Source organism: Telmatherina bonti, assembly GCF_933228915.1.
Source record: "Telmatherina bonti genome assembly, chromosome: 22".
NCBI classification, from domain to species: domain Eukaryota; kingdom Metazoa; phylum Chordata; class Actinopteri; order Atheriniformes; family Telmatherinidae; genus Telmatherina; species Telmatherina bonti.
Genome location: NC_136631.1, coordinates 35,313,115 through 35,339,053, shown reverse-complemented (window position 1 = coordinate 35,339,053; position 25,939 = coordinate 35,313,115). Strand labels below are relative to the sequence as shown.

The window sequence follows — 25,939 nt, the reverse complement described above, 5'->3', positions numbered from 1 at the left end:
CAGCAAGAGGCGGGGACCCTGGCGGTCCGATCCCCGGCTGCAGAAGCTGGCTCTAGGGACGTGGAACGTCACCTCTCTGGTGGGGAAGGAGCCTGAGCTTGTGCGCGAGGTTGAGCGGTTCCGACTAGATATAGTTGGACTCACCTCGACGCATGGCTTGGGCTCTGGAACCAGAACCCTCGAGAGGGGCTGGACCTTCTTCCACTCTGGAGTTGCTCATGGTGAGAGGCGCCGAGCAGGTGTGGGCATTCTCATCAGCCCCCAGCTTGGTGCCTGCACGTTGGGGTTTACCCCGGTGGATGAAAGGGTAGTTTCCCTCCGCCTCCGGGTGGGGGGATGGGTCCTGACTGTTGTCAGTGCTGATGCACCGAACAGCAGTTCAGAGTACCCACCCTTTCTGGAGTCCTTGGAGGGAGTGCTGGAGGGTGCTCCTTCTGGGGACTCCATTGTTCTGCTGGGGGACTTCAATGCTCACGTGGGCAATGACAGTGAGACCTGGAGGGGAGTGATTGGGAGGCATGCCCCCCCCCCTCTGAACCCAAATGGTGTTTTGTTATTGGACTTCTGTGCTCATCATGGATTGTCCATAACGAACACCATGTTCCAGCATAAGAGTGTCCATATGTACACCTGGCATCAGGATTCCCTGGGCCGCAGTTCGATGATCGATTTTGTAGTCGTATCGTCGAACCTGCGGCCACATGCCTTGGACACTCGGGTGAAGAGGGGGGCGGAGCTGTCAACTGATCACCACCTGGTGGTGAGTTGGCTCAGATGGTGGGGGAGGAAGCCGGTCAGAGCTGGCAGGCCCAAACGGGGTGTGAGGGTCTGCTGGGAACGTCTGGCTGAGTCCCCCCTCAGAGCGAGCTTCAACTCCCACCTTCAGCAGAGCTTCAACCATGTCCCGAGTGAGGCGGGGGACATTGAGTCCGAATGGGCTGTATTCCGTGCCTCGGCAAAAACTCGGGCATGGGAGGAGTTTGACGAGGCCATGGAGAAAGACTTCCGGACGGCTTCGAGGAGATTCTGGTCCACCATCCGGCGGCTCAGGAGGGGGAAGCAGTGCTCCATCAACACTGTGTACAGTGGAGATGGGGAGCTGCTGACCTCAACTCAGGACGTTGTGGGTCGGTGGAGGGAATACTTCGAAGACCTCCTCAATCCTACCAACACGTCTTCCGATGAGGAAGCAGAGCTGGGGGACTCAGGGGTGGACTCTCCTATCTCTGGGGCTGAAGTCGCTGAGGTGGTCAAAAAGCTCCTTGGCGGCAAGGCCCCGGGGGTGGATGAGATCCGCCCGGAGTTCCTTAAGGCTCTGGATGCTGTGGGGCTGTCCTGGCTGACACGCCTCTGCAGCATCACGTGGACATCGGGGGCAGTACCGCTGGATTGGCAGACTGGGGTGGTGGTCCCCCTTTTTAAGAAGGGGGACTGGAGGGTGTGTTCCAATTACAGGGGAATCACACTCCTCAGCCTCCCTGGTAAGGTCTATTCAGGGGTCCTGGAGAGGAGGGTCCGCCGGATATCGAATCCCGGATTGGGGAGGAGCAGTGTGGTTTTCGTCCTGGTCGCGGAACAGTGGACCAGCTCTATACCCTCTTTGGGGTCCTGGAGGGGGCATGGGAGTTTGCCCAACCAGTCTACATGTGCTTTGTGGACCTGGAGAAGGCATTCGACCGTGTCCCCCGGGGGCTCCTGTGGGGGGTACTCCGGGAGTATGGGGTACCGGACCCCCTTGTACGAGCTGTCCGGTCCCTGTACGACAGGTGTCAGAGCTTGGTCCACATTGCCGGTAGTAAGTCGGATTCGTTTCCGGTGAGGGTTGGACTCCGCCAAGGCTGCCCTTTATCACCGATTCTGTTCATAACTTATATGGACAGAATTTCTAGGCGCAGCCGAGGTGTTGAGGGGATCCGACTTGGTGGCCTCAGGATTGGGTCCCTGCTTTTTGCAGATGACGTGGTCCTGTTGGCTTCATCTGGTCGTGATCGCCAGCTCTCGCTTGAGCGATTCGTGGCCGAGTGTGAAGCGGCTGGGATGGGAATCAGCACCTCCAAATCTGAGACCATGGTCCTCAGCCGGAATAGGGTGGATTGCCCTCTCCGGGTCGGGAGTCAGGTCCTGCCTCAAGTGGAGGAGTTTAAATATCTCGGGGTCTTGTTCACGAGCGAGGGAAGGATGGAGCGCGAGATCGACAGACGGATCGGTGCAGCGTCTGCAGTAATGCAGACTCTGCGCCGGTCTGTCGTGGTGAAGAAGGAGCTGAGCCAGAAGGCGAAGCTCTCCATTTACCAGTCGATCTACGTTCCTACCCTCACCTATGGTCATGAGCTGTGGGTCGTGACCGAAAGAACGAGATCTCGTATACAGGCGGCTGAAATGGGTTTCCTCCGCAGGGTGGCCGGGCTCTCCCTTAGAGATAGGGTGAGGAGCTCAGTCATCCGGGAGGGGCTCAGAGTAGAGCCGCTGCTCCTCCGCATCAAGAGGAACCAGTTGAGGTGGCTCGGGCATCTGGTCAGGATGCCTCCTGGACCTCCCTGGTGAGGTGTTCCAGGCACGTCCCTCTGGGAGGAGACCCCGGGGAAGACCCAGGACACGCTGGAGGGATTACATCTCTCGGCTGGCCTGGGAACGCCTCGGGATCCCCCCCGCAGAGTTGGCAAATGTGGCTGGGGAGAGGGAAGTCTGGGCTTCCCTGCTTAGGCTGCTGCCCCCGCGACCCGACACCGGATAAGAGGCTGAAGATGAAGATGAAGTGCTTTGGAGGAGGATCATGTCTAAAACATGCAGGGCAGGGGGGCGTGGGGACTGGATTTGAGAAACACTGTACTAGAACAACCACAAAACTGGTTTGAAATCTCCAGTCTGGCTCTGAATTGCTTTGAAAGACGACTACTTTGTGACCACTGTTCTGCTGAAAGATGACATCCGAAGTGCCCCATGGCTCGATTTTGGGCCACCTACTTTTCTGAAGCTATATGCTCCTATTAGCTCAGATCATAGAAAGAAAGATAACTTTGCAGGTAGCAAGTTTTCTCAATTAATCAGTTTTCTTGATTATGTGCCATAACGAACATGCATTTCTTGTAATTTTCGTTACAGGATACGTACTGAAAATACTCTCGTTTCTTCCGATTATGTGCAGCATGTCGGCATAGCATTTGTAATAAGTTAACTATTAAATCCCGCTGCTGAAGAAAAGCCAAGAAAATCCTATTTTCTGTTTCATTTTATTAAAAAAGAAAAGAAAAAATGAATCAAAATAACCTGGAATAACATGTGTATTTGAAGGAGATGAGAGAGAAAAAAAAAAAGCCAGTCAGACAACGCCTTCCCTAAGAACAAACAGAAGAAAGGAACAGAAGCAGTCTCAGAACACATTTTACTACACTGCTCTTTCTGGGGTTCATCTCTTTGCAAGCATGAAACTTGAGTGCAATAAAAAGCGCGATCAGTGCAGCTGGTCCACATGATTTCATTCAACTTTTTCACACAATATCCCACTTTTTTTTTTCCTTTTTCATTTACTCTTAAGATTTTTTTTGTTTGTTTTTAGCATGATGCTAATATCACCTGCTCGGTTCACACTAGATCAACCAAAAAGAATATTCACAAAGCATCAAAGTAAACTAGATCTTATCCCTCATTTAGCAGAACTGGAACAATTCATGCAACATTTTCAAAATGTTCAAGGTTTTTTTTTAGGATTTGACAGGAACCCAGTACATATTTCAACCCAAAAAGCTTCCCATTAGCACATTTTGAAAGAAAATTAAACACAAAAGGAAAAAACAGACATTAACTGTGTGTAGCTGAAAATAGTTGAGTTTGATGTGGCATAGTTCCAAACAGCACCAGGAGAGCATCATGAGGGCAGCACTAGCCTAAAGGTTTGGAGTTTTGTGACCAGAAGATCACAAGTTACAATCCCTGGACAGGTTGCGGAAAAATAAAAACAACTAATAATTATAATCAAGTCAGGAAAAAATGAAAAATGAAAAGCAAATCTCTGTCACACACTATGACAGCTGGGAAAGGCTTCCGCTTCCCGAAAACCCAACTGGTAGAAGCAGAAATAGACACTGAATGAATGAAGTTCTGTCACACAATAACAACAACAACAACAACAACAACAACAACAACATGGAAATGCCCTTAAGCAAGGCACTGAACCTCCAACTGCTCCAGCAGAACTGCTCAGTGGCTAACGTGGCTTTTTCGAGTGAGCGCGTCGCTGTGCGTCTCTTCCTCCACCTTCATGCTGTGAGTGCGAATGTGACACAGAGGGCAGAAAAACATGGTGAAGTTTCATGAGAACACTTAATCGATTCTACAGATAAAATCCTTTTTATTTTCCACATAGAAAAGCCACCCAGCGCATGCGGCAGGCGTTGGCGCGGGTGTGGAAATCAGTCCAGCTTCAGCTCTGCGAGCGGAGAGTCTGAAATGTACGAGAAAAAAAAAAAAAAAGGACCATTTGAACTATTCTGAACCGCAGTGAGGAAAGCACGCTCTGGTGACTGACATCTCGTACACGATCAAACTACACATCTCTACAGCTGCGTCATCACTGATGATGAAGGCTTTGAAATGTCTGGTTCGGTTTGTGATGCTTCCTCGCAAACCGCTTGTGACAGGAACGATGTTGGATTAAAGTCTCTGAAGGGAAATTTCATGACACCGTCTCCCTTCTCTGAACAGTTTACAAGCTTGGTGTCCCTGAGGAAGGCACCTGCAGTAAAGCCCCAGTTGTAGAAGTCTGTGGTTGTACTGGGCAGCTCCCAGACGTGAATATGTGTGGCCGTGAAGCAGGAATCTGAGACTGGCGCTTGGAAAGCTCCTCTGCATAAATAAGGATAAAATATTCCCACAAAGTCTGGATTGTGCCTGAGACTGCTGGTTGACAAACAAACTGAAGCGGAGGTCCCACGACGGGTGGGAAGAAATGTCACTTCTTGCTTTAAAAGTGAAATAAAATATTTAAGATCAACTGCTGGGGATTTTATCTGTGGGGTGTGTGTGTGTGTGTGTGTGTGTGTGAAAGTGGGGAGGATGAGGGGATGCTGCATCATTCTTTGTTCCCCCTGGCTGTGAAGGAAGTGCTCTCGCATCGTAGGCCGGAGAGCTCGGTGTGTGAGGTGTTGTCGGGGAAGCGTCCTGCTAAATGTAGAACTGGTGTAGCGCCAGCTGGTCCATGAAGGGCCGTACCAAGTTGTCTGTGGCGAAGTAGAACACCAGGCCGAAAAAAATGGAGATGGGCAAAGCGGGCAGCGCTTTCTTGAAGATGGCGAGGAGGAGCAGGGTGAGACACAAGCCCTGCGGGGTGCGAGACAAACAGGACAAAACAAAATAGCAACGATGAGTGATTATGTTCCAAACTCATCGCTGAAACTAGAAAACAGGTCGTTAAACAGTCAAGTGCGGTGAGAGAGACAGAGAAGACGGCTGCGGTGACTTGAGCTTGACATGAAAATAAGCAGCTGGTCACTCACAATGAGGATGGCCACGAAGCAGGCGAGCGTGGTGTTCCAGTCACCGCTGGCTGCGGCCGAGGCCTTTCCCACCAGCATGCTGTAGAAGATGAAGTCTCCCAGCCCCAGCTTCACGCCCCCTGAGAACACAGGAGGGTGTGGTTGGTTCAGACAAAGTTTCAGCTCTGCCCCACACCCTCCAGCCTCTGTACAAACCCTCCCTCGGCTGTAATTACTGTTAAACAAGATCTCCGACCCCGTATTTACTGGAGATTGAAGCAAAACGAGCAGGCTCCCTAAATGATGTGGACATGAAACCTAGCAATTGCCATGAATAATTACTTCCTAATCTGACTATAAACAGTAGCGTTCATGCACACGCACATGCACACCAATTTCACAGAAAGAGGAACACTTAAAAACATTCCTAAAATGTTTCTTGTGCTCAGGGAGCAGAGAAGTGCGAGATGATGATTAAACAATGGGAGGAGACGAGTCTGAATGACAGACCTCAGCTTCATGTTGGGGTGAACCGACTCATATTACCCCCAATATGAAGCTGACATTTCATCTCCTCAGGATGACAATACAGCAAACAGGGCTGGGCGAGATCACCAAAATCTAACATCCAGATACAGCTTATTTTATATTCCCACAACAATATACATAACAATATAAAATTGGTTGTGTAATTTTGTGTCAGTCATCAGTTATGTGTCAGATGTGTTTGGCAGCGGCAGCAGTGATGTCCTTCCGTCTGCAGGAACTATGGCCGTACGGCGTGAGCAGCGTATGTGTCTGGAGTTTATTACGAGCTTTTGCCACCACTTAACACTGCTTTTGCTGTTTTTGCTTGTTGACTCTAATATTTGTCCTGATTCTTGTGCAGGTGATAAAATTAGTTAGTTGTGTCGTAGTCTGTTGTTGGGACTGTGAGCTAGTCTGTTGTCGGTTCCACGTCAGACTTTTTCTATCCAAACCGCATCCATGCGGGAGGATTGGATCGAAGTCATGATTCGATGCAATCAGTTGGTTTCAGTTATAGGCTTTGTATGAACTGGCTTGAAATGATGTGGATGTAAAGTGACAACATTGTTGTGAAGTTGTACAAATAAAGCTGAATTGAATCCATGCGACAGAAATTTCCCCTCATTTAGGAACAAGCTCATTGTTTTGGGTTGACTGGTCATCTTTTAGTGAATTACTCTTCTCTGAAACGCATCTGCCACCGTCTTCCTCCATGTTTGTTTATATGTTGCAGCGTACATGCCGTAAAGCGCATCTTGAAGTAAAATACAGCAGTAAAGCAAGTTATCGTGGCGTAAATTAAACAGACATTTATATCATCCAAAGGATTTCATTCTGTGCAGGTTTTTTGTTGTTTCACCGCTCCAACACACCTGACTGAAATGAATGGGTCACTGCAAAGAAGCTGACAAGCTGTTGGATCCGTCTGATTAGAATCAGATGTGTTGGAGCAGGGAAACAAAGGAAACCCTGCAGGATAGAGGCCCTGAAGGACCGGAGTTTAACGCTCCTGCAGCAGCTGAAAATGTGTGGGAAATAAACAGACACTTACTCTCCTCATCATCGTCCTCAGGAGGGGGACGGGCAGATGGCATCTGCTGGATCTGCCGTCTGCTCTCCTCCGTGGTCTGAAGCGGCCCCAGCCGATGCTGCTGCTGGCTGACCCAGGAGGAGGTGAAGCCGCCGTCGTCCTGCGACGGACTCGAGGGAGACGGAGACGCCACCGCTACTGAGGAACAACATCAGCCAGATTTCACCTTGCTAACTAGCCATCCCAAACTCTAACCCATCACGCCATCTTTTAGCATTAACTCAACTTTATTTATAAAGCCCTTTAAAACAACCAGAGTCGAAACAAAGTGCTGTACGCAATCGGCCAAAATAAAAACAGAATAAAACAGTTCAAATGCAAATAAATAACAATAAAACAACATCAGGTCATACAGGGAATATGGAATTAAAACAATTAAACAAACTGAATAAATAGTAAGTAAAACCAACAATAAACTAGAGCAAACTGACTGGAAACTGTCTTATGTTGGGTTAAAGGCCAAGGAATAAAAGTGGGTTTTAAACATGGACAATGAGGCTTGTCTTAATGTGGAGGGGAATCGACCTGGTGTCTTACCTTCTGAATGGTCCTGCAGAGGCGAACCTGCTTCTGTCGAGTTCGTCGTCGGCCTGTCGGTGTCTGCCATGTTGACGAGCCACACCATAGTAGCTACAGGAGGAGTGGATCGGTGAGAACCCCAATATGTCCAAACATACAAATACAATGGTGCCTGTTTCCTCAAAATCATCTTACTTCAATTATTCTAGTTTTTTTTTTTTCTTTTATACACTCAGTGGCCACTTTATTAGGTCCACCATCTCGGCACTGGATTGGACCAACTGGTTTACTAAGAACTGTCTTAATTGTTCTGTTTTTTTGTCTTGTCCAGCATTTAAGCAAGCAGAATGATGGTCTGGGTGTCTGCTGGGCAAATTTACTGTGCTAAGGGGAACATGACTGGTATGATGATCCACTTGATTTTCTGGAGTTTTATTTGTTTTATTTATTTATTTTGTATGATTGTAATACAGAGTTTCTACTGCTGGACCAGACCAGCAGTTGGTCTGAACTGTCTTAATTGTTGGTGTTATAAATACTGTGCAGCAGGAAAATCCCCACAGGCTGCTCTGCTGGATGGAGACCTGGTGACTGTGGAGGCTGTTGGAGGACAGTGAACTCTTCGTCGTGGTGGAGATGATGCTGGAAGTTTCCGTCAGAAGATGCTACACTGTGCTCATGAAGGGATGGACATGGTCAGTAACCACACTGAGGTAAGCTGTCATGTTTCAATGATTCTGAATTGGTACCAAAAAAATGATAGCCAATTACACCACCAACACACCATTACATCACCAGCAGCCTGAACCATTGATCCAAGTTAGGATGGCTCCATGCTTACATGTTGTTTCTACCATTCTGACTTCACGATCTGAATGTGGAGCTGAACTGAAACTCATTAAACCAGTCAATGGTTTTCCATCTTCTATTGTCCAGTTCAAAGTCACTTAAATCCTTTCTTAATCGTCCTGATGCTCAGTTTATACTTCAGCAAGTCATCTTCACCATGTCCACATTATTAAATGTACTGAGTTGCTGTAATGTAGTAAAGTGGCCATTGAGTGTCTAAGGGTGCATTCAGATCAGGATAGTCTGCTAGACTCGGTCCGACTAGGACTTGGCTTGTAGGGGGGTGTCTCCATGCGGACCGAGATCGCATTTACATGACACTTTGATCAAACAAATAATTTAGAATAATTCCCATTCTCACCAAAGGTGGCGCTGCGCTAGTATTTAGTAAGAGAGAGGATAAAGAAGAAAACTCCACTTGTGAGCTAAACATGGAGATGAAACTAGTGCTGTTTTTTTCTTGTCTTATGCAAGTATCCTGCAGAAATACACTGCAACAACGACCGCAGTAACAACAGACAAGGCAGAGGACTCTTTACGCCGTCGCTATGTATTTACCCACAATGCAATGCCATGTGAAATGCAGGAAGTGACTTTTTTTGTAGTCCGCTTCCTGTATTTGGTCCGCTGAAGCAGATCATGACCTGTGTTTGTAGGGTTCGCTTCTTTGATCAGAGTCAGAATTCATTTGGCGCGTTCACATTTCCCCAAACGAAGCGGACTTTCAGCTCAAACGGACTCGGATTCGAATCAAAAAGGCTGATGTGAACGTGCCCTCAATGTTTAGTAGGAACTACAGCTTTTATACTTAAATATCAAAGTATCTGTAAGGCTTTAAAAGGTTTTTGGTGATTTTTTTCTTTTAGGATAGCAATGTATTAAAAGATCCAAACTGGGAGCAAAACGAGTGTTAAAGTGCAAAGCTGAAGGGTCACGTGGAAAGTCGGAACTGAAGAAGACATACAGCTCAAGAAGGAACATTTTGGAGGTGTGAGTGATGTAATGTTTAAGTACAAAAACTGCTAGTTGAAAGAAAGAGATGCTTCATTTGTAGATAACATGCTGATAGGGTTCAGGAGGTGCCTGAGGATTCAGCATTTGACATATTTAAGCTATTTTAACTTCAGAGTTTTTCCTTTAGAACTAGTATTCATGCATATCTTATGTTAATATTGGTGCAATAATGAAGGCTTGGTGTCAACGAGCATCTTACAGGAGTAGATAAGAGCTGGAAAAATGGGCTCATTTCTCTCTTGGGCCGTCTCAACAAGGATCCTCAGAGGTCCTTTAGGACAGAGCACCGCCAACAGATCTGAAAGGAGAGAAGACAGAAGTCAGATAAGTTCTGCAAGCCGCCAAACAAAAGCTCTGAGACGTGACGTGTGATAACATCCAGCAGGCCAACATGCCGCTTCTGGCTCCTGCAGAGCCAAATGCTGCTCCTTCTTTCAAGGGGCTGATTAAAGGTTTGCTTCCTCTTGTAATAAAATAAACACATCAGAATAAACTTTAGTTCAGGATCTATTCTTGCTCAACGTCAGTTTGCTAGTAAATTAGGCTTTTCCAAGAAAAGAAAAAGGGAACTGCCACGTGAAAATAACTTAGTGTAACATCCTTTTAACTGAGATGAAACCCTCAAAAAGCTCTGAACACATGATGAAATCAGCTGGAGTTCATTTCGAACTTTACATTTATTATTTTAATTGATAAAGATACAGTTTCATATGTGAATTTATTGGACAATCAATGTGTTTGCAAGTATTTTGATCAGCTCTTATCTTTCCTGTGCCCAAATTCTGTCTGTAATTAACTTTTCAGACGGTTTTATTATGTATTTGTGAAACTATTTTAAATCTTGCGACACATCCTTCCTCTGAACTTGCTTGATAAGTCAACACTTGTGGACTGAATCCGTGGAAAGAAGAAGAAAAATGAATAATAACTTAAACTACAGATGCTAAAATCTGGACTGTTCCTCTTTAAAGTATAATAAAATAGTATTAAACTATAATAATGATCTTTTTCGGTTCAAACTGATTTTATATGAATCTTAAAGGAAGTTTTTTCTGACGGGGTTTTTTGGACAAAAGAAGAAAAGTATCTAAACATTTGCGTGTTGTTGTCCTTTCATCAAGTCCAATTGCTGAAGGGAACCAGATGGTGCACGAAACAGAGGTTGGAGAAAAGACTTAAGCTTTCATGCTTTAAAAAAAAAAAACACACACACACACAAAGGTCAGAAAGTAGATGAGAAGACTTACCGTAGACAGATATGACGGCTAATATGAGCCAGGCGGTCCACTCCGGCAGATACTTGATGAAAACCAGGGCCATCAGGGCGCTGATCATGATGAGGTAAGCCTGCTGAAGCCGCAGAGGTCCTTTCCAGTGAATACACATCATGCCCACCACTCCGAAGTTCCAAATTATTATCGCCAAGGTGAAGTAATCCATGGCAACGTTGTAGGTCTTGAAAACCTCTCTGACAGAAAGAGCAGAAGCGTGTCAATAATATTCACGACGGTGTGGAAAAAAAGACACATCAATGAAAAGAAATGGAAATTTTAGAAAATCATTTAAATGTTGGGGTGTGTGGCTTACTTGAGGTAGATGTAAGAAAAGAAGAAGAGCAAAAGAAGGGAGGAGAGGAAGAGCCAGCCTTGTATCACCTGAAAGCAGAGAAGCAGAGTTGTAGATGCTTCAAAACCAAAAACTTTAAACACGGCGGCTCTTGAACGTCTGTAGGAGTTCTGCTGAGTGTTTGTAGGATTTGTTTTACATGAGAACTAAATCATGAATGTCACAAACTATACAAAAAAGTTTCAAAGTAGGACTTAAGAACTCTTTTCTTCATGAGAAAGGTCGTTGACGGGACCGCAGCGTGCTAATCAGCTTCACCTATCTAGTGTGGTGATCTAGCTCCATGAATCACATCAGGTGTTTTATTTCCAGCTTAGACACTGTTATGGTAGCGAGCCTTGTTACACTCTACATATGTCTCGATCTTACAAATCCTTTCTAGAGAGCGCAGTGAACACAGGGGAAGGCAGGAGGATGGGAGCAGTACCGAGCTCCAACATTAACAGTCTTGTAGAAGCAGAAGTTTGCCTGATATTATTTAGCACAGTCGATTTTATTTAATGTTAATCCACTTTTGCAGATCTAAATATACCATGACGTTGTGAATATTTTAAACAGGGAACTGATCACATGTTTGGTATTTGCACATCTGAGTATCACTAAGCAGAAGACAAAAGATGCTGTCTTTAGTTAAATGTGCTTTTTAAATCATGATATTCCAGGCCTTGATGGCCAGTATCCTGCAGGTTTTTGTTGTCTCCATGCTCCAACGCACCTGACTGAAATTCATAAATATGTTGACAAGAAGCTGCTGGATCCATTTGATATGAATCAGCTGTGTTGATGGAAGGAAACAACAAAAACCTGCCGGATACCGGCTCTTGAGGACTGGAGTTTGACACCCCTATGTTGTATGAAATACTGGGATATGCGAGTTTCAGTCTATTTCACCTCCTCCCTATACTTTTAACAAACTTCTGTCCTGCTGAGCAACTCACTCAGTTTCAAAGATGCTAAAACGTGTCACACAACTGTGTGCTTATGTTCATCTACAGCATCTTTTCTGTTTAACCATTACACAGCAGCAGCGACGCGCTTCCTTTTTGCTCAATAATCATGAGTTAAAGCCCAGAGAAGATTATCCTATAAAGCACTTCTTTTTACACACTCTGTATTTACATAAGCTTAATTTTAAAAAAAGAAGCAGTCATTAAGCTTTTATAAACACACTCTGCTGTTGCTCGGCATGCTGCTCCCCTTGAAATTGTAATTGCACGTTGCGTCGATGCAGACTGCAACACTTTTGATTTGCTTGCCTGCAATCTTTTGTTTACATGTTTCCCTGAATCTAAACTTTATACATAAAGGGTTGTAATTATAACTGGATGGCTCATTATGCGAACACAAACTGTATTCTGCCAACGTAATCATGTGTCATTATCACCTTTTCATTGCTCTCCCAGTCTATCTATAGATCCAGTCGGTACAATGGACTGGGATGCTCTAAATACTTCCTTCTTGGAAAAGCAAACATAAAAGCTTGAAGGGATGGAACAGGCAGGTCTGAAAAGTCACGCTTAATGTACCTTGTAGCAGCGATACTTGTATAAGAGCACCAGCACCAAAGTCATGACGATGATCACAGTGATCATGATGGTGGCATTCAGGATGGAGTTGACGGCTCTCTGTGCTACTGTGTCTGTGTCTTCTGGGAACGGAGTGTAGATCCTGGATGAAGAACATGTTACACATCAGAGTCCAGCATTAAAGATAACAAACTTTAATAAATGCAATAAAGAAAGAGAACTCATCCTTCATTGTCAAATATTCCATAAACATCTGGTTTATATTAAGCCTGCTGCTACATTGGCAGTATTTAGTTCCGATGGATAAGAGAAAAAAAAAACCATGGACTGGTGTGTTTATGTTTCTGAGTAACAATGAGACGACAGGACTGGCTTCACACCGAAACGACGCAGGGATGACGAGTTTATACAGAGAAATAACTCCATCTAGTGACAATGCTGCTGTGTTGCAACACCATACCGACACCACAGCCAGTCAAATAGTCCAAATAAATTTTAAAAATGTAATAAAGATGTTTTCCGGGCTTTCTTCCTTGACCTTACTGGAAAACAAAACGAGCCAAAGGACAGATGGCCGGATGAATCTGATGACATCACTGCAACAAAAATCAGGCCATACTTGTACTGAGTGAATCTGCAGCTCTGATAATATACTTCTACAAAAATGTGCATCAAGTCATTTTCCCTAAATGTTTCCATCATGTTGCTTTAGTAGTATGTATGAAATAAACATAATAACATCAAATATTGTTCTATTTGAAGATCGGTCATTCAAAACAGGCGAAACAAAGACATGAATGAAAGATACTGTCATAAGCTGCTCATTTCTGCTCCTTATCCTCCTGACAACTACGTGGATGAAAAAAATCACATGTCAACTAGACTCTTAGAAAAGTCTGTTAAAAAAAACAAAACAGGACATTAAAATTTTGAAGGAATTTTCTGTTGCCGGTTTTGATCATACTTTGCAGGATGTGAATGATCTTAGTATTGTATTAGGATTGTGTTTATACTTGTTTTAATGCAACAGTGTGCATCATGATTGTTTTTTGGGTGTGATTTTTAGATGATAGGAATTAGGTGTTTATATTTATTTGGATTATTCTTTCTTTCTTTTCATTCTGTGCAAAGACTGGAAAGCCTCATGGGAAATTCATATTCAGCAGGAATTACTGTTTGCACTACCGGTAAGAAGGAATGATGCTGGATAAGAACCTAATATCTGAACTTGGATTAACTAAATTCACTTGTTACCAATTCATGCAAACCTTTTAACAGTAAAATGTAAATTCCTGTTTATTTAAATGTATTTTTTTTTAGAGTGCAGGATATTTCTTTCTTTCTCTTTCAGATATGATTCTGCTCCACTTCCTCTGTAGGAGATACTAAAGGAAGCAATGAAGCTCCTTCCCTTCATATTTAGAAAATTCAAACATGTCTCATATTAACTTCCAGCTCATTTCATGCATTTTGGATGCTTCCAACATAAACATAAATAAATAAATTAATTAAATAAAAGCTAATTATCGATCATAACTTACAATCTCTGCCCATCATTCTGGGTGTAGAAGCTGACAGACTTTATGGTTGCCACGACGACCACCATGCAGAGTGTCACAGGAACAAAGAGCATGATGACATGTTTGGCCCCATATTTTAAAGTCATCTCCTCATCCTCATCCTCCTCAGTTTCCACCACGAGTGGGGGACGAGCAGTTGGGGGCTGTCCGTTCTGTTCTGGGCCGCTACTTCCTCCTCCACCTCCAGCATCGCCTCCTCCAGCCCCAGACCCTCCTCTGGACCGCACTCTGTTCTCTGCAGCCTCTTGTTGTTGCTGGGTGGGTTCTGGGGCTGTATGAGTCTGCTGTTGGTCCTGTTGTTAGTGATTAAAACAATCCTGTTATTTAATGGAAACACTTGGTATTTAGCAGTTTGTATATACAAATAAAACATATCTTGAGGGGGAAAAAAAAATATTTTCAGGGTTTATAAAATAAAAATATGAATACAAAACGAATCAAGGCACAAAGTAAACGTAGAAAAAAGATTTCAGTTATTATAAACATGACTTTATACAGAATGAGCTACAGAAAAAAACAACAACACACCATTTATGGCATAATAATTGGCTATTAGTGTAGCCAATCATATCATCAATCATCATGTCTGCGTGTGTCTTGATCCCTTGGTTCAGTCTTGTCCCTTCTCCTTTCCTACATTTTTCAATCCATTAAAAGCATTAAACAAATATCCCTTTGGCCATTCCTAATGTTTCTGTCCAAGACAGCCTAGAGATTTTAAGTGGTCTGAATCTGCCATATAAATAATCCAAACCCCTCTCATCCTCACCTATATGTCTACATAAAACCTGGATCAAAGCATACCTGAACTAGACTACTCTGTTGTTCCTAAAAACACATCACAACCATCCAGTCTCCTTTATGGGACAAAAGCCTTAAACAAAACCTGGGTGTCCACTAAAACCCTGTAGGTCTCACCCAAAATAAAAGCAAACAAACTAAAAACAAAGACCCAAAACAAATAAACAGAAATGGCATTATAACTACAGTTACTGGTTGCTATAGATCGCTATAGATACCGATAGTTGCTTCAATTCCCTCTGAGGATCTGTCCCATCAGGAAAAAGTAATACCTAAAAAGATAAGGACTCTGTGTTAACCAAGCTGTCAAACTACAAGACAAGTTGAGATTTGCAGTGGCAAAGACGTGAAGCAATTTAATCAACTGCAGAGAAATCATGGAAAGAAACATAAATAAACAGTGAGCGCTGTTGGAAATGAGCTGCTGTGCAAAATGATCTCACTTTTGTAGTGTCATCTATTCTGTTTCCACCATGGGAATAAGGCCACTGTTGGTCCAAAGGGCACATGAGATAAAGACAACTCTACTGCATTACTGTTAGATTAACCAGAGTTTCAATAACAATGTAAAATTTGCATCAAAGGATGTTTTAGCTGGAACTTCATCTGAGAACAGGTCCTTCATTTAATACAGAAGATAAATCCTTAAATTCTAATTTCAGCAGTCTTACATGGTTTAGGGTTATTACAAGAAGGAAGTAAAAAGGAACTTTGACTCTTTATACTACTTGCAATGGAAGAACTTTTATTTAGAGTACCAGCAAAGCAGTGACACAGCATTTACTGTAATGTTTTTATCCTAGTGATCTTTAAAGTTTAATGATTGCTGCAGTCAGTACATTTGTTATATTCCTTATTAAACCATAATCATTAGGTCAGATTAATTTATTGTAGCATAGGTTATAAAACCCACCAAAAACTTTCCTAAGTTCATTACACTACAAACCAACAACAAAAAACAGTACACTCTTTCATCACTGCCTCATCATGGAAACTCTTGTTTGCATGCAGTGAAAACTGTTGGGTAATCATTACACAATGCATAAACACAGACTGACTAAAGGGCTTCAGAGCACCTGTAAAACATGCTTTCACACTCACCATATTGCTTTCAACATCCTCGACATTGTTCGCCATGATTGGCTCTGTTGGTACTTGTCCTTACATGCAAACCAAACTCTTTTACCCTAAAAAAATAACAAGAAAGGAAAAGTATGCCTTTAGGCTGTAAGAGCATGGCTTAAACAGCAATGAATCCAAATGAACCTGGGAATTTAAAGAGTGTGATGTAGTCTGTAGATTATAAATCCAGCCGAGATAAATATTTGATCTGAAATTGACTGATTATACGGATTTATTACTGGGTGTGAGCTTCCATGCAATAACAGCTATCAGGATTCAACATCCTGAACATGATCTTCTTAAGCTTCACTGCATGAATAATCAGTAACATACAAAAATTGTGATTTATAAAGCACTCAGAGAGCTCAGACCTCCACCAAGCAATGCATTTCCACCCATATTGCGATTCCCACGCCATGTTCTAGTCCTACATTCATTTTATATGTATACATTAGTAGATTCCTAGATACATTCATAATGCATCTACAGTGTCTTGACTGTACTGTGGTGTTTGTTGCATGTTTAGTTTAAATATTAATTTGCTCTCATACATAGATTAAAACTCCTGGATCCAGGTGGTGATCCGGATCCTTCCCAAATTTATTGTTATCTGAGACCAACACCTGTTTTCAGAAAGAAAATCAACTAAATCCACGTGTTTTTGCGTGAAGTTAACAAACAGGCAAACAAGCATAAAGACATAAAACGGCGGAGATAATAATTAATGGGAATGTAACGTTCACGGTACTAATGACACACCCGGAAAACAGAAGACCTTAATATGTGCTAAAACAGCTACAGGTTAGTAGCTCAGTTGTATACCGATAAAACGGGAAGATTCTATAAAAAATAAAGGAGTTATAACACTTATGATGTAACTGTAGGTGATAAATATAAAATCATTTTAAAGTTGCAGAATAGCTACAATGGCTAGTCAATGTTAGCCAGTAAAGCCAATGCGGTGGAGCACGTAGCGCTGGGCGGCTAACACTGGATAACCTATTAAGGCCAAATTAAATGTACTTCTTAAAGAGTTGCTATAGGAGAACTACGCTTACCTACTTGAAATAGTATATGTTTTCTTGTATTTGTGTTGCAGAGCAGATTTAAACCCCGGTTACTCCTTTGTTGTTCCTGTCTTCTCGTAGAACTTCCGGGCGCAGCTGCTTATTACTTCCTGTTCGCGCACATTGGTGGTGTGTTCAAGAGCAAACCCGGTCGGATTCATTGAAAGCTGTGTCTGATGCGGTCAGGGGCGCCACCAAGAATTTCTGGGCCCTATGAAAGACAGTGGCATAGATCCCACCAATTGATCGCAAATGTTAGATTTTTGTTTTTGCTTCAATCGCTTCAAGCTGATAAAAAAAGCTTTTCATGGGAACAATAAAGATCTAGGGCTGTTTTTAACCCTTTATGGGGCAAGTGACTATTTTTGATCACTTTGTTTCCTTACATATTCAGTGTGAAACTTTTTTTTGTTGATATTACAACAGAATGGAGGTCTTGGTTCATACCAGAAGGATAATTTTAGGTTAAAGTTTCTAATTTGAAGGTATTTTATTGAGTGCCCTATAAAGGGTTAAAATCACAGTGCATACATCTAGTTAGGTTATTTTAATATAAATGGTTTATCAGTTTATATTACTGCAATATGTTATTACAGCCTTTGAAAAAAGTATTTATTATATTCAATGAAAGGTTTAATGATTTTCTTATATAGTTTGTACATCTTTTTGGGCCCCTATCAAGCCCTTAGAAGCTTCCTAACGTGTCCCCCCCCCCCCATATAGTGCCTCTGAATGTAGTGAATATTGTTTTCCTGCTTGCCAAATATCACATATACTGCTGTAAATGGAGAAACTCCAGACTGCTTTAATCTAAGTGTGCTCGAAGTGCAGCTTCAACTATATCCAATTTCCTTATGTTTTAATTATCTGCTCCATTGTTTATTTTTTGCCTTACACTGCTGTTTTTCGCTTCTTTGTGTTTATTTAGCCCTATGTGCATAATGTTACCCTACTTATTTTTACTTAGGCTCATTGTTACATTGTACCTCTACAGGGCTTTGTACTCAGTTTGTTCAATTAAAAAAAAAAGTTTAAAAAAAAAAAGATTAATTGAAAGTGTTTATTTCATTTATTGATAATTTACCGAAAATGTGGAATTAGTCATCATTGTGTGTATAATTACTATGATGTTATTTAAATTATTTAAATCAGTAATCCCCTGTAACACCATATTAACAATGTTAAAATATATTACATTCCATATTAGTTCCGAACAGGGTTGTTTTGTTTTTTTTTTTTATTACACAGTTGAACAAAAAGTTCAGAACATAAACTAATAAGTCAGGGGTCAAGAATGAAATGAAAATAGGCACAAAAAGAATATGTAGGCCATGGGCAATACATTAAAAAAAAAAAAAAATCTTCACCTGTGTATACGTCTATACACATACATATCATACAAAGTATGAGTGAGACTATATCAGTGAAATTAGAATTTGTCCAATATGCCTGTATTTTTTAAGGCCTTAGGATTTTCATTTTCTTTAATTATGGTGCTGTATTGAAAAAGTTCTTGTAAATACATAGCAAAGCTCGGTTTGCCATCAGCCCATTTCCTTTTATGAATATGAAACTTTCCCATGATTATAACAAGTTGTACAAAAATTGTCAAGTCCTTTTCCACTTTTTTATCTTCAAAATAAAAAATGTTCTTCTCTTTTAATTTTTTAAATGCTTTATTTCAACTCACAATATGTGTTCAATGAATGACGTAACAATTTACAAAATAGCTCAAATGAGGAAAACAAGAAAAGCCATTGTTTGTATTTAAGACCTAATTTTATCATTTTTAAATTCTTAAAACAACAGAATAATAAAAATAGAATTTTGTTCAGAGGTTATTTTAAATGAAATGTTTAAGCGTGTTCAAAGACATAGAATCTGAACTTAAAAGACAAGAGATTCCGTCATTGTTTTGTATAACTCAAGTATTGACTGATTTTCCTCTACTAATACTTTCAGGGATGTTCTGTAGTTTTTCATTTTAATTTTAAAACTCTTTATGTTGAGTTTACTGTTATTTCACTTATTTTTTTGTATAAAATACTTTCCAATAACAAAAATAATATTTACCATTTTAGATATTCTTTTTGGCAGACCTTCCAAATAAATCATCACATGCTGTGTGTTAAACCAAAAATTGCTGATCTCAGTATTTAACCACCTGTAAACATCTTTCCAAAAACATTGTTGTGAATGAGCAAGAAAAAGTGTTCAATTGTTTCATTTTTGTCATACAAAAAACACATGGATTGACTTCAAAATGGAACCTTTTTCTTATAGTTTCAGCAGCAGGATAAATATTATTTATCAATTTGAATTGAACTTCGTTTACCTTAGGTAAAATTGACCATTTAAGATAGTTACAATAGGTGTTTTTTTATTATTTAAAAAAACTTCATTTTCTGTTATTTATCTGTGTCTATTCATGTGTTTTTTTTTTTCTTAATTAATTGCTGATATGGACCGATGTGTCTGGAATAAAGAATAAAGTAAAGTATCTTTATTTTTGTTGGTGCTTCTCTTTTAAATGTTCAGAGCAGTTCAAGGGGCTTGTCTGGTAAGTTGTTCTTCCGGTGTCAAAGGTCATCTCGCTCGGTAGCCTCAATCCCTGGAATTCGACAGAAAGTGACTAAAAAAAACCCCACCAAAACCATGGTTTGTACATTTAGACAGAGTTACTTTATAAAATAGATTTTTAATACATTTTTGTTTTGTAGTATTTTGTCAGAATGTAGTTTGGAAAAGATCGCGTGTCTTTGCTAACGGCGATTAGCATAAATGTGGGCACGAATTTCGCAGTTTTTGCAACAAATTTCACTGATAAAACGCATCATTGCTGTAAAACTGGTTATATTGGAGGTTGTTTTAGCGTTTGGTAATTTATTAATGGCTTAACACTTGTTGATGGTAGTTTTAAGTGTTGTCTTAAACAGATCGCTAACTAAAGCGAGCACCTTGCAGCTGTCGTTTTATTTTGTTCATTGATTTAAAAAAACAAACAAACAAACTGATTCTTGAACATTTGAAATAAAACATTTTTCTAGATTAAAAAAAAAACTTCGAGCTATTCTAATAATAAAATTGAATACCCTAAGTATGTCATAGTTTATACCGATATGTCTAACAAGTATCATGTGCTGCCCCTAAAATAAATGCTCAGTTAGGATAAATATATTTACCTGAAGCCTAAACCAGGTACTCTTTCTGTAATGCATGGAAGTGATTCATTTAATAAGATCCTAACTTTACACATCTGATCTCTCAGTCTCACACAATCCTGTTGGTGCAGCCGACAAAGAGGCCAGAAGGAAGGACATATGCAGACTATGAATCAGTCAACGAGTGTATGGAGGGTAAGCTTGCATCTTATTGCTAGATCACTCAAGTGTTGCTGCTATCTTCACCCTGTTTGGATGATTGACTTTGTAATTCATGCAAATGGCTGATTTTGTGGCATTTGCAGGGACAGTTTGTACCTAAGGTCTCCAACTCTGTCCTACGAGGTCCACAATCCAGCAGATTTTCCATGTATCCTTTCTCCAACACAGCTGATTCAAATTATTGTTTGTGCAGAACCTGATCGTCTGTTAGATCCCTTTAATTTGAGTCAGATGTGTTGAAGCAGAAATACATGGGAAACTGCTGGATTGTGGACTTCGTAGGACCGACTTGGAGACCTCTATACCGTTGTGTAAACAGTGACGTGGAAAACATTGCCTTTCCCAGTTTTCACATACTCCATATCTCCCCTCAACCCCTCTCCAGGTTCCTTACTCCCAGTCGAAGTGACGTATGTCTGTTGCATGTCTGTTGATCACTTTAGATTTCAGAGATGTTGAAAAGACTTGAGCAAATAGAATTTTCCTCTAGGGATTAATAAAGTATTTTTCATTTCATTTCAAAGACCATGCTGATTGTCACTCAGTGCTCTAGCCTCTTCTCTACTTGCATTTCAGGAATTGTGATGTACTTCAAAATATTTGGCTGTGAGCATTTTCTGATCCGATGATCTTCAGTTCAGCTTGTCAGAAACCTACGGGTGATGCTGCCGAGGCTTGTAGACACAGTCCAGTGCTAACATGTTGAGAATGGGGCTACAGATACATTCATAACGTCTTCATCATTCAGGAGGGATTTATACATCTGTAAAAGATGTAAAAACTGAAATGAATAAGTTGAAGCAGCATCTGTGAATGAATGACACCGATTCAGGGCATATCTCAGACAGGGTCAGGGATCAGAACATGCTAATTTATGTTGTAAAAAAGTGAATTGAATAGATCATGTAACAGCCAAGAGTCTCATATGCTGTGTATTCTCTTCTGCACAGGAGTGTGTAAGATGTATGAGGAGCATTTAAAGAGAATGAACCCCAACAGTCCATCCATTACGTACGACATCAGCCAGCTTTTTGACTTCATCGATGACCTGGCGGACCTCAGCTGTTTGGTGTAAGTTTGAAAAGTAAAATGTGAGACTGATTATACGATGTTGTCAAAGCTTACAGGAGTTTACAGACGTGTTAAAGTTGTAAGACTCACTTTAAACAGTTTTTATACCGCCATGGTCAGACTGCACACAGGTGATACTTTTTCACATACACAGATTGACACGTAACGTTATATTTAGGACATCTGATCAATGGGGGGGGGGGGGGGGGGGGGGGGGGGGGATCAATGTGGAATAGCATGTCATCTGCTGTACATCATGGGTCATCTCTGAAATGACGGCATCTACGGTAACTTCCAGTAGCATTTAACACATCCGTGATCCTGCTGTGATCGGTTAAAGTATTTGTTTTGGTGACAAATCAGACTGAAAAATGTTTTTTTGTTCGTGTATGCTCCACCGTCTCGCGTAATAGAAAAGGGAAAAATAGACCTGGAGTAACTTTTCATCACTTTCCTGCACCAAATGTCAGACTTTCAAAATTTGTAGTGCTGTGTGATATATGAATAATACTTTATGTAACTCATTTAAAGTTTAAGATCAGAACCAGGAAAGGAGTCTTTTTATAAACAGGATACTTTAAACATTTGGCTGATTTGTTAGTCTCTCACATGTCGCTGTTTTAAAATGAATAAAAGCGATCAGCTACCCTGCATCTCTGCATTGCTGACACTGTCGCTGTAAGTGATGGAAACATTTTCCACCCTTTTAGTTGAGTTGAAAACATCAGCCTTAGAAACAAGATCTGCTACAGGTGATGTGAGTTCCTCCCAGCTTTCATGTTATTGTGAGCAAATCACTGTATTATTATAGTCCGATTTAAAGATATGCAGGTCCTACACCATCCCTTTGTAAACTGGACATGAACTTCCAAGGATTTATAGTTCATAAACTTATCTGCTGTGTCGGCACTCACATCACAGACAAGGCAGGCAAAGATGTCGCTATGGCAACCTGTGGTAGTTTCACATGTCGCTGGCTTCTGCTTAGTGAGTCCCTGTAATTCCCTTCTCTGGCTTCACAGCGAGTTTTCTAGGGATGTGAGTCTAACAACAACTCACGATTCTATTCTATTCAGATTTTTAGGGTGATGATTCGATTCAGAATTGATTCTCGATTCAACGTGATTTTTGATTCCTGATCCTTACACTTCAGCAACAAAAGGTGCTAATTTCCCAAGTAACTTCAACACAGTCGCCAGACCATCATTCTGCTGCTATAATGCCCAAGAAGACAAGTAAAAATATCAATAAAAATGACAAAAAAAAAGATCATGGATTATTTTTATTTATTTAGAATAATATTTTAACAAAAGTATTGATTTTAAAATTGTGAAGCAAAAAAATCCTGATTTTCGAATTTTTCGATTCGATTCCCCACCCCTAATGTTTTCTGTAGCACTCCGTGTCCCAACTCAATATGAATGACTGGAATAAAGCTGGGATTCCCAATCCAGGTCCTCGAAGACCTGTATCCTGCAGGTTTTCTGAGTGTCCCTGCTCCACCACACCTGATTCAATTCGATATGTATTTAGCAGACATGTGCAGAGCTTGTCTGAGTCTGAGTCGGGTGTGTTCCAGCAGGAACACCTGGAAAACCTGCAGGACCAGGGTTGGGGATCCCTGGAATAAACAATCGTTTACATTGCCGTAGATGCTAACATGACGCCCCATATTGCTTAGCAGCTCCCATTCCCTGTTAGTCTAACCTGACAGCCGTTAGTTAGATCAGATACTGCTCTCCTCGTACCAGTAATAAATCCTCAGGAGAAGAATCAGTTTACTCACCCAAATATATCTGACTCCACACTTTTAGTTTGTTGTAAATTCTTACGTCAAGCAATAAATTGTCCAGTTTTGTGTTGAAATTAACACCTACTCTTTACTGCTGTAGGTTTGGACACTTTCCCGTCAACTCTAATGGGAAAGTGTGTGTATATGTATGTAGATAAAATGCAACCTAGTTCACTTTAGTACCACTTCAGTTAGACTAGCATGTTTTTTTTGTATTTTTAAATTTTAGTTTCAGTGGGACTAACAGTGTTTTGTTTTCTTTTTAACGTCATGTAAACATATTGATTGTTTTCACCTGAAAAGCTAAAACCATTTCATAAACTATCATTTTGGACAGAAAATACATAAAACATGACAAAAATCGACTTACAGTTCTTGTTCGGGCCTGAAATTGATATTAATAATAATGATTTAATATGATTTAGTTCTTTATATGATGAGCTGACAAGGAGGTGTTGCTAAAAACATCTGATTAACTTTTTAAGTGATTCAAACTGTGGTAAGAAGGTTTTATTGCACAAAGTGTGCTTAACTTGAATACCCAGTGGAGTGACACACTGTCATGCTTCCTTTTGGTTTGTTACCATTACCACCATCTGCTCCAACTGGTTGCTTGCATTGTAGATGAAAAGTCCAGAAACAGTGCTGTAAACATTACTTCCATGTAGTTTAACATAGTTAAACTTGTCCATTTATAAAAACAGTGTTGGACTTTGAGCACCGTGTTAGTGAACCCAATCAGATCGATGAGTCTTTTAACAGTGTGGACACGAATGCACCTTACATACATCAGACTGTACTTTTCAATTCCTCTGGTGTTTTTCAGAGACAGTTTGTCCTCCCTGTGGAGTAATGTGAGGCTTGCTTTTAGTTAGGAGTCAGTTGGGAGTCAGTAAAACCACTAAAAGCTGAAGAGCTCAGCTTTGGTTCGAGGACAGAAAAGATCCATGGATAAATCCAGACCTGTGTATGGATTAGTTATGGATACATGTGAGATGAGTTTATGTTTTAACTTGTGAACTGAACTTTAGAATAACTGTGTAGAATAAGAAAGTGAGTTATTGAGCCAGTATGGAGAGAAAACGTTTCGATAGAAGTAACCTGAGAGCAGGTGGGACTGAAGCTCTGTTGGGTTGGAGGTTTTTGCTGGTTTCCAGTGGGAGGTTCAGCGGCTGCTACATTCAGGTGGGCTTGAGCAAAACCCAGTTTCATTGGCTGCCACAGCATTTCTTTTCTTCCGTAACTAAACAGCTCCTGACCTCAAAAGGAGGCTTTTCTTCTCCCGAGTTCTGCAAGGAGAGAAAATCCTACTTTACGTCCTGCATGTTTTACAGTAAGCAGCAGGAACTGAGTGTCTCCAGTGCTGCAGGACCAAAACAAAACTTTCAGGCAAATGACAGAATTTCTGCTTGGTTCAGATACCGTGCCGACACACAGACGTACCAGCCGTACAACAAGGACTGGATCAAAGAGAAGATCTATGTGCTGCTTCGCCGTCAGGCCCAGCAGGCGGCCAAGTGAAGCCACGGGAGAGGAAGATGAAGATGAGGAGGAGGAGCCGTTTGAAAGTTGTGTGCAACTGTTTCAGAAAGTTTCTGTTGTTGTTTTTGCATTGGGATTTGGATTTTGTATGTTAATGCTTGGTTTATAAATAAAGATTTTCATTGAATACCATTTTTGTATCTAGTCCGTTTTTTTCTTTATTTTTTTCTCTTTGCATCACGTTTGCTGCTCTTTTTAAAAAAAAACAAAAAAAAAAAACCCACATCTTTTTAAATAAAAGGCTGAGAGTTTATTATTAATGATCATCAGTTTTCTTTAGTTTGATTTTTTTTTCCCCTCTTAAATTTGTCTCATATTTGCATCTGTACTTTTCCTGTTTGCTGTTTCAGTGTGAAGGAAACTTTTATCCAAAACAAGCTGATTTTTTTTTTTTTTTTAAGGTTTTCTTATTGTTTCATGTGGTGTAACATTTAAATTTTAATAGACTAAAACATCTTTTATAGTACAGAGCAAGGTGGTCTTGCCTCAGTCTTAAGACACAACACTCTTATTTTTATTCCCATGTTTTCCATTTTCTTTTCTTTCACTGTTTTTGTTCAGATCGGTTCTGCGTGTTTAAATTTTAATAATGAAAAATCACTTTTTTACTTTGTTCTTAATTATTCATTTCCTCCTGATTTATTTTTATTCATAATTTTTTTGCCTCTTTTCTGTCACATCTTCCTGTTTAACTGAATATAGACTTGTTATATATATGTGTATATATATATATATATATATATATATACACACACACACACATTGGCTTTGATAGAATATATCTAGATTATATAACTTTGTAATTAAGTTATTAACACTCGTGAAATTAGTCATAAATGATGTTCGTGTTGATTGAGTCCAACTTCGTCGTTCAATAGCTTAACAATAGTTTAAATTATCCAGATGTTTTTAAAAGTACTTTTTTTTTTTTAGGATTTAGAAGAATTTCCGTAGGTAG

The 25,939-nt window shown here is 40.9% G+C and overlaps 2 protein-coding genes across 4 annotated transcripts; one reads left to right on the top strand and one right to left on the bottom strand.

The window, feature by feature from the left end:
• Positions 1 to 3,272: 3,272 nt before the first annotated feature.
• Positions 3,273 to 17,261, bottom strand: psen1 (presenilin 1). Of its 3 annotated transcripts, none has more exons than XM_079261990.1 (11): positions 17,189 to 17,261; positions 16,106 to 16,191; positions 14,165 to 14,496; positions 12,624 to 12,765; positions 11,059 to 11,126; positions 10,719 to 10,939; positions 9,671 to 9,769; positions 7,627 to 7,719; positions 7,051 to 7,227; positions 5,493 to 5,611; positions 3,273 to 5,316 (listed from the first exon to the last, which is right to left on the bottom strand). In XM_079261990.1, the coding sequence occupies exons 2-11, from the start codon at positions 16,139 to 16,141 to the stop codon at positions 5,161 to 5,163; spliced, it is 1,443 nt and encodes a 480-aa protein (XP_079118116.1). In that variant the 5' UTR covers positions 16,142 to 16,191; positions 17,189 to 17,261; the 3' UTR covers positions 3,273 to 5,160. The 3 variants fall into 3 exon arrangements, with proteins under 3 accessions (XP_079118116.1, XP_079118118.1, XP_079118117.1); XM_079261992.1 differs by having other exon boundaries at positions 7,051 to 7,224; XM_079261991.1 differs by having other exon boundaries at positions 17,185 to 17,254.
• Positions 17,262 to 19,763: 2,502 nt separating this feature from the next.
• On the top strand, positions 19,764 to 25,115 carry LOC306772314 (enhancer of rudimentary homolog). Its single transcript, XM_079261737.1, has 4 exons — positions 19,764 to 19,851; positions 20,462 to 20,549; positions 21,527 to 21,647; positions 24,858 to 25,115. The coding sequence occupies exons 1-4, from the start codon at positions 19,849 to 19,851 to the stop codon at positions 24,958 to 24,960; spliced, it is 315 nt and encodes a 104-aa protein (XP_079117863.1). The 5' UTR covers positions 19,764 to 19,848; the 3' UTR covers positions 24,961 to 25,115.
• The last annotated feature ends 824 nt before the right edge of the window (positions 25,116 to 25,939 follow it).

Bases quoted from the DNA above. Each gene is read 5' to 3' on its own strand.
- psen1 (XM_079261990.1), bottom strand. From the start codon at position 16,141: ATGGCGAACAATGTCGAGGATGTTGAAAGCAATATG. The intron at 11,127-12,623 runs GTACATTAAGCG...CTCTGCTTTCAG, and splicing joins ACAAGTATCGCTGCTACAAG to GTGATACAAGGCTGGCTCTT. The intron at 5,317-5,492 runs GTGAGTGACCAG...CGCACCCCGCAG, and splicing joins GCTTCGTGGCCATCCTCATT to GGCTTGTGTCTCACCCTGCT.
- LOC306772314 (XM_079261737.1), top strand. The intron at 20,550-21,526 runs GTAAGCTTGCAT...TCTTCTGCACAG, and splicing joins AGTCAACGAGTGTATGGAGG to GAGTGTGTAAGATGTATGAG. The intron at 21,648-24,857 runs GTAAGTTTGAAA...TGCTTGGTTCAG, and splicing joins GCGGACCTCAGCTGTTTGGT to ATACCGTGCCGACACACAGA.